General features: G+C 30.7%; 2 protein-coding genes across 2 annotated transcripts; one reads left to right on the top strand and one right to left on the bottom strand.

The window, feature by feature from the left end:
- Positions 1-675: 675 nt before the first annotated feature.
- LOC119600116 (pickpocket protein 28) lies at positions 676-3472 on the top strand. The gene is made up of 8 exons (XM_037950184.1): positions 676-1348; positions 1468-1668; positions 1746-1869; positions 1937-2085; positions 2153-2268; positions 2333-3010; positions 3205-3368; positions 3431-3472. Exons 1-8 carry the CDS (start codon positions 1206-1208, stop codon positions 3470-3472), a joined length of 1617 nt encoding a protein of 538 aa, XP_037806112.1. The 5' UTR covers positions 676-1205.
- A 112-nt stretch (positions 3473-3584) lies between these two features.
- LOC119600088 (KH domain-containing, RNA-binding, signal transduction-associated protein 3) lies at positions 3585-6980 on the bottom strand. Its single transcript, XM_037950141.1, has 5 exons — positions 6422-6980; positions 6243-6361; positions 5677-6179; positions 5501-5604; positions 3585-4926 (listed from the first exon to the last, which is right to left on the bottom strand). Exons 1-5 carry the CDS (start codon positions 6657-6659, stop codon positions 4703-4705), a joined length of 1188 nt encoding a protein of 395 aa, XP_037806069.1. The 5' UTR covers positions 6660-6980; the 3' UTR covers positions 3585-4702.
- Between the last annotated feature and the right edge of the window lie 973 nt (positions 6981-7953).

Raw genomic sequence — 7953 nt, 5'->3', positions numbered from 1 at the left:
TAAAAATAATGATTGTTAAAATTTGTAACATAAATAAACAATCAATACAATCATTCATTCTTTCATTTTCACAACTTTAATAAGTTAACGTCATAATTGTTTGTTTATGTCTAGTCAGAGGGCGTATACGTGTTATTTGAAAATCATAATAATCATACGTCCCGTACGGACAACTAAAACAAACATTTTAAAAATCTGAGGCCGAATTACCACATACGTGATCGAATTAGCGTTGTAGATTTCATGTTCGATATCGAATGTTTAAAAATGGAAAAATTTTACTCGATCTCTTATGCTGTAATTCGTGTAAATAATTTAAATTATTCAAGAAGAATATTAATAAAACTCATCATCACATCAGAGAAACATCATAAATTATTTCTTTTCCAAATTTTACTCTTACCCTGTATAAATTTTTTTAACGTAAAACACACAAATTTGAAGAAGCTCGTTAAAGAAACAAATTATGCATTGCGATAAGATGATATTCGTCTATCGGAACACATTATGTATGTGCATTATGTACATATGTATATTTTAAAATGTATAGACATGTATATATGTAATAGACAAACAAACAAATGTCATCATGTCTTTAAAAGGTAATTTACAACAACAAAAACAGTATCTTCAATATAATTACCACGAAAAAAAAACTTTTAATGTCAGTTAACTTCTCAATTTGTACAAAAAAAACCTACTTGTAAAAAAACACTGTGGAGTCATCAATAAATTTATTTTTAATTAATACTTCATTTTAATTTCAATTCTAGAAAAGAAAAAACTTTCGTACATATAGTAATTAGGCTTATTAACATACACCTTTCGAAATAGTCATGTGTAAATAGAAATATGTATCTAAAAAATAATTAAATTTTGAAGTATTCAAATTTGTCTCTTTTTGACAATGAAAAATTATCGGAAAATGTACTCGAGTTTTTAGATTTAAAATAAAATTTAATTAATAAAAGAATGTTAAAAATTTAGCAACCCTCTTTACATTTATATTAGGAACATCATTTTCCACAGTGTATAAATAATACATTTAATTTTGGAGCATAATACAATTAAGTAATTGAGAAAATAAATGAAACATTCTTAATTTCGAAAAGTTCAGTTTAATTTAAACCTTCATTTTGTTAACTAAATATTATTTCAGTATTAAGTTTAGTGTAAGAGAAAGCGGAAAGGATTTAAAACGCAATATGGCAAATCAAATCCGCAAAAAACAAAGAAAAAGTGAAATTGTTCAAGTATATTGTATGGATAATATAAAGAAATATTTACAGGAAACTACATTACACGGCCTTAAATATTTAGCAGATAGTTCGCTTACAATATGGGAAAAGTAAGTTGTGTTAATTAGTCACATACAGACAACATTACTAAACATTGGAGCTCTTGTAGTTGTGAAACTAATTTAACAAAATTCTTACAATCATAAATAAAATATGTTCCCATTTTCAGATTATTTTTCTTTGCCTCGTTTGTAGCTGCCGTTATAATTGTTGCAAATTTAATATCAAATGTGTACGCAAAATGGGATAGTACTCCTGTTATTATTGGTATAAGTCCCCATCCGACATCTATACTTAAAGTGCCATTTCCCGCCATGACTTTGTGCAACATGAATCAAGTGCTTAATTCAAAAGTTGCAAATTATTCAGAGTAAGATTATAAAATTGTTTCAAGATTTACTCAAATTACACAAAACTGAATTTTGTGTTTTTTATTTATAATTACAGAGATTCGCTAGAATATGATATTTTGCAATTTTTATGTTTTACTGAATCGGAATACGATGAACGGTTGGCCGATAAAAACAATATTAAAAATAACAACTTAAGAATAGCCGATTTTGTTATAAAGGTTTGTACTGTATAATTCTTGTTAAATTTCTTTCGCAATAATTTTTTGCACATGTTTAAACGTAAAGCATGCCCAACCTTGTGCTCGTATGTTAATTTATTGCCAAATAAGTTCTATAGTCTATAACTGCAGCGAATTATTTCGCGAAGTGATGACAGATGAAGGTCTCTGTTGTGTTTTCAACACTTTGCATCCAGAATTTTTGTACAAAGGAAAGTAAGTTACACGTATTTACATTGTACATATTTCAACATTCATACTTAATTGGAGTGAATCTTTTTAGATATGATATTATAAAGGATTTAAAGGATGACAAAGTAACAAAAGCAGTTAATTGGAATCCTGAAAGTGGTTATCAAAACAATTTACCAGAGAAATTTTATCCTAGACCAGCCTCTGGTAGGTCAAAGTTCTATTAACTGTCTCTAAAAATTATTATAATGTTTGTACTTGTTTTCTTTAGGTACAGGAGTTTCAATGGGATTATCGGTCATTTTGAATGCTGAATTAGATGAATATTATTGCTCTTCAACAAATGGTCCCGGAATAAAAATTTCACTTCACAACCCCATTGAAACGCCTTCGGTCAAAGAAACTGGACTGACTGTACCTCTAGGTTATGAAACTCGTTTTCGTATTGATGCTTTAGGATCAGAAGCTGTCCCATCTATTCGATCCATACATCGTAATCGTCGTCAATGTGTTTTTATGAATGAGGAACGGCTACTCTATTACAAGTACTACACGCGACGCAATTGCGAAAGCGAATGTCAGGCTATATACTTGTATCAGCAGTGCACCTGCATACCATACAATTATCCCCTGGTCTACAACAATGCCACCGTATGTACCGTAAATGAGAGTTTCTGTATTAACAAAGCGAGCAAAGAGTGGACACTAGTGTCTCCAGATAGTTTGTGTTTAAAGCGCTGTCTACCAGGCTGCTTTGATCTGAATTTTCTTCCAGACTCCTTTTCAGGGCCACTGGCCGAACGTAATTACACTATTCAAAATAGCATACTGCGCAATATGCCCAAAGACGAAATGCGAAAAAATATTGCCATTGTTCATTTTTACTATCGTGAATCAGTATTTTATGGCGATTTAAAAAATGTCTACATTGGTTTGACGGAATTCCTATGTAAGTTACAATACAATAACTAAGTATGTGCAAAAATATATTTGAAGGATATTACTTTTAACATCATTTAAAATCAACATCATTTAAAATTACAATTTTAAAGAAAAATTTAGTTTTTGATGAGTCAGTGTCATATTGTTTTAAAAATTGTACCAAAAAAGTCACGAAATTATTTAATTTTTTCTATCTTTTAGCTAATATTGGAGGTATTATGGGCCTGTTTATGGGTTTTAGTTTCATATCGGTGGCAGAAATCGTTTATTTTTCTATATTAAGGCCAGTTTTCAAATTTGTACTACCGCGAAAATTTAAAAATGCCTCTTTAAAAAATAGATTGCAGACAAATGTTGAAGTAAAGGTAAAATCTATTATATAGTATAAAACGTTAATAATTTTGTTTACATTAATCTGTCTTTGCAGAGCAATCCAAATTGGTTATCCCACGAAATTTGCAAAGATTAAATTACAACGAAATTTTTACTAATGCGCTAGCAATGACTTGGTTACGTCTACCTCTCCCTTGTTGCAACATTTCAGCAATCATAATAATATAAACACAAATATTTATTGTTGATTCATAACTATTTTTTGTTTTTAACCATTAACTTTTAAATTATTAAAATTATTTATATTTTCCTTGGTTTTGTAAAATAATTAAAGAGATGGGAAAACACTTAAATAACAAACCATAAAATAAAATATGTATGTAATAGTAATAATAGTAATATTATTTATGCATGTATGTATTATAATTGTATAATCATTAATCGATCAATTAATCAATGAAATAAAAACAAGTTTGTATAATAAAAAACTACATTAAATGTTGTTTCAAAAAGTATTCATGTTTGTGTGGATGTATTTATGTACTTATGTATGTATATGTGTATGCAATATGTATACATATGTACACGATGTATTCATGTATGCACGTAAGTTTGATGGTATGTTTGTTTGTATGTATGTATTTATGTATGTATATCAGAGTTCTTCATTAATGTATGAAAAATAGAAAATTTAATTAATGAGACAAGTCAACGTACCTAAATGTAATGAAAGGAGATGTCAGTCGTTAATTTTTAACACCCTACGACAATTTCGACTCAGTTCCACATGGTCATGTATTTGATATTGATATACTTATAGGAAATCTTGAAACATTCACCGTCCAATTTTGATAATATTTACACACAATGGTAGTTTAACTGAAATAAAAAATACATGAAAATGAAAAAAAGGAAAAACATAAAAAGGATTAAATGAACAATTCTATTCGAAACAATAATTAAATATTAAACTGTATAATACATATTATCAACACTGAATGATAAGAGTTCTTTCGAGATAACCAACATATAAATTTTGTCCAGATACGTTCTTCCTTAATATTGTGTACGTTCATGTAGCGCATAAAAAGTATGGAGCACTCTAGTGTTAAATATAGTGTGTATTATTTTTATGACATCGTATTTGGGTGTGTTTTTATGCATATATTTGAAAAAATATAAAACACACCTTTAGTATTTAGTATTTTTTGCGTATTGTAAATTGGTAACAAACAAAATGTTTCAAAATGTATAATATGAAATATAAAAATTAAAAATAAAAAAAAATAAAAAACTAAAATTAAATTAAACATCAACATAGAACTGAATAAACACAATCTTGAGCTGTTTTACAGCAATTCAAAAATTATTTCTTAGCAAATTGATATGGCGGCAGTTGGGATGGTCGATATCGTATATTTGGATTTAAACCCCCAACTACTGCAGCGGCAGCTGGACTGTTCGGTATTATACCAGGACCACGCCCACTGTAATTGGCTGCACTAACAACTGGCATTCCTGTCGGTGAAGCTCCTACAATAGTAGCTTGTGGTGGTATTGCTGAGTGCATGGGATTTGCACGTTGGTTACCTGAAAATAAATCAAATATATGAAAGAATTTATGTAGAAACTTGAGAGGCCATGATATTCCAATATATTACAATAGTGCTATACAGGAAGTTATTTTTAATTCGAATCACTTTTACTCAATAAACATATACAATCAATAGTTTCTTTACGCTCTTCTAATGAACTTCAAGGCATAGATCATCTCTTCAATTCATACAATAAATATTATTGATCTGTAAGCACCCCCCCCTAAATTTGGAAAAGTTTCAAGAAAGGGCAAATTTACTTTTTTTGTTTTCGTTAAAATATTTCAATTAATAATACGAGAACGAAAAACAGTATTAAAAATTATGTTTGAAGAATAAAAAACTGTGGTTTCCATACAGAATCTTAAAATCTTGCTTTCCTTGTTTCTTATAATCTATTAATTTTAATTGAATTTTTTCAATTTTACTTTGTCGTAACACATTGGAATTGGTGAAATTGCAATGTACGGTCTTGCACTCTTTGTCTTCGGTATAATACCACAAATTGCTCAATTTCAGAGCTGTTAAGTTTTCAATCTCAGTTTTATTTAAAAAATTCAAAATATTACCTGGCACGTAAGGTTTTGGTTGGTGGTACGAATTGTTATGGGATCGATAGTATACAGTCTCATCATTGTGATGATAGTGTTGAGATTGTGGTTGGTATTTATTTCTAATGAATGGAAAATTTCAATGATTAGAACGGAAATAGCATACATATGCTTATTTATAATGCCTATTTTACCTATAATTCGATGAACTATTGGAACGATGATTATTGTTATTGCTGCCACCACCAGAAATGGCACTATTGATGTTGTTGTTACCAACCCCAATACTTCCAGCCCCTTGGCCAATACCAGTTTGTTGATGTTGGTGCTGCTGCTGTTGTTGTTGTTGTTGACGCATTGTTATCTTTTTGGCTGCTTCCGGATCCTCCATTAATTCTCTAAATTGTTCCTGGCGTATGTCATCATGCTTGTCTGGTATCAAGTAACGTCTTAATTCAGCCAAAGCATATGCTATACGGGCATAAGCCTCTGCCGGTGGTGCTATGGTAGAAACTTCGACATGTAGTGGCAGATTTAGGTGGGCATATTTTATATCAGCCGAGTTGCGCAATTCCTCCTCACGAGCACGATCCTTCATTGAAAAGCGGCCCAAAATAACAATTTTACACTGAGTTTCTTCCTGTAGGCGACGCAACGAGTTGCCTTTTGGACCTAAAAGCTTGCCAACATAGTTGAACTGTCCCATAAATAAACAATATAAATATAAAGAAACTACTAATAGGACAAATTGACAAAATACCTTTTTATCCTTTATAGGCACATGAACTTTTTGCGAAAGTTTTATAGTCCTTTGCTGATAAACGTCTGCATACTGCTCCCTAGCAGGAATACGGCCATTCAGCTGCACACGTTCTAAAGCTATATACATTTACAAGATACAGATAATTAAATATTTGATGCTGATTTCTTATATACTACCTTCATCTATTAACTTCACAGCTAAAGGGAAATTATTTTCCAACTTTGCACGTTCCACTAACAGCTCTTGCATATACTTCTGGGACGCCTCACTTAGACGTGTGGTTGACGATTTCTCAGTGCCATGTTCAAGATCATGGTGGTGACCATTGCTAACGGTTGCTCCTCCCCCTCCACCACTGCCACCGCCGCCATCATTCGACTGGTCCATTCCCACACGCATACCGTTTTCCGCCATAAGAGTGAATATGTGAGACAAAATCAAACCCCGGAAAAGCTCTATTAAACACAATTATTTTAAAGTGCTGAATGCTATTAAAATCGCGTAATATTGTTCACTTTGTTCTTATTCCCAATATCAGAGCACAAAACGATATAATATGTATATTTTTTTCAACAATTTTAAATGAAATTAACAATATTCTGCTTGTGTAATGTCAATAATTAATAGGAAGAAAAAATACATAAAATTCACCAAGGATAATGCTTCTTCTATTTTAAATGTGCTATTCACTTTAAATCAATTATAATAGCGATGTCATTTCTCAACAGAAAAACGGCGATTCAACTGTCAGAATACTCTCTTTTTTGCAAAAAAAATACATGTACGCAAAAATTTTTGAACGCCGTTTAAACTTTTTTAAGCGACCACCTTATGTCGGTCACTTTTTTAGTTTAAAAATTAAATTTTAATTAAAAAATCTCCATCACATACAAATGTTTTATCAATAAAGTGGACTTAACAAAAGTTTTATATTCTTCTAACGCTTTAATTACTTTGTAATAAAATATAATGGTGGGGTCACTGTGGCCGACGTTAGGTGTTTAAGGGTTAAAATACTTAAATTAACGGGGTTAACTTAAATATATGATGCGGCTCTGTACAGCCTGTAGCTGGAGTTGTCTTTTGCGATTCAGCTTTAAACCGACTAAGCCTAGTCGCCGAACTAAATGTCAAAGCCGCCGCCGCCGAAAATTTTTCAGCTTAATACGGCTTGAAAATTTCGCCATATTTTGTATAATTTGCAGAATACTTTCGCTAAATTTATGGAATTTTGCAATATAAAATTATTTTGTTTTCATTTAAGCAAGTTTTCTTTTATCTAATAATAAGCCGCTCATTAAAACTTGGGCGGTGTAAAACTTTACTAACCGTTGGTTGTATATGCTTCGCCTCAGAATTTTTCTTGTTTACGCGCCTAATTCGGGTCTCTGCTTTTACTTCAATCCTGCCAAGGCGAATTTACATAAGGTAGTAGCAGTAAAAAATATATTGTTTAATATGTTAACATTTAAGCTACGTTCACAATGGCAGAGTACTCTACTCTGTGTGAGTGAATTAAAACGAGATAGTCAAATTTCAAATATTGTTGATAAAAAGAAACAGAAATACAATGTGCTGGAGTACTCTATCATTGTGAACGTAGCTTTAATAGAAAACATTTTTTTCTTAAATAACATTTATTACATAAATAATTCAAAATACTAACGAAGTTTTTCTTCGTTTAACGGAAATTTTGAAATGCAAAAAT

This window comes from Lucilia sericata, unplaced genomic scaffold, assembly GCF_015586225.1.
Source record: "Lucilia sericata isolate MDLA Ls3-8-SP2 unplaced genomic scaffold, ASM1558622v1 Contig000104F_arrow, whole genome shotgun sequence".
Lineage (NCBI taxonomy): Eukaryota > Metazoa > Arthropoda > Insecta > Diptera > Calliphoridae > Lucilia > Lucilia sericata.
This window is presented reverse-complemented; position numbering and strand designations above follow the sequence as displayed.

Bases quoted from the DNA above. Each gene is read 5' to 3' on its own strand.
- LOC119600116 (XM_037950184.1), top strand. From the start codon at position 1,206: ATGGCAAATCAAATCCGCAAAAAACAAAGAAAAAGTGAAATTGTTCAA. The intron at 1,349-1,467 runs GTAAGTTGTGTT...TCCCATTTTCAG, and splicing joins TCGCTTACAATATGGGAAAA to ATTATTTTTCTTTGCCTCGT. The intron at 1,669-1,745 runs GTAAGATTATAA...TTATAATTACAG, and splicing joins AAAGTTGCAAATTATTCAGA to AGATTCGCTAGAATATGATA.
- LOC119600088 (XM_037950141.1), bottom strand. From the start codon at position 6,659: ATGGCGGAAAACGGTATGCGTGTGGGAATGGACCAGTCGAATGATGGC. The intron at 6,362-6,421 runs GTAGTATATAAG...AAATGTATATAG, and splicing joins TGTGAAGTTAATAGATGAAG to CTTTAGAACGTGTGCAGCTG. The intron at 4,927-5,500 runs GTAATATTTTGA...ATTTATTTTCAG, and splicing joins ACCAAAACCTTACGTGCCAG to GTAACCAACGTGCAAATCCC.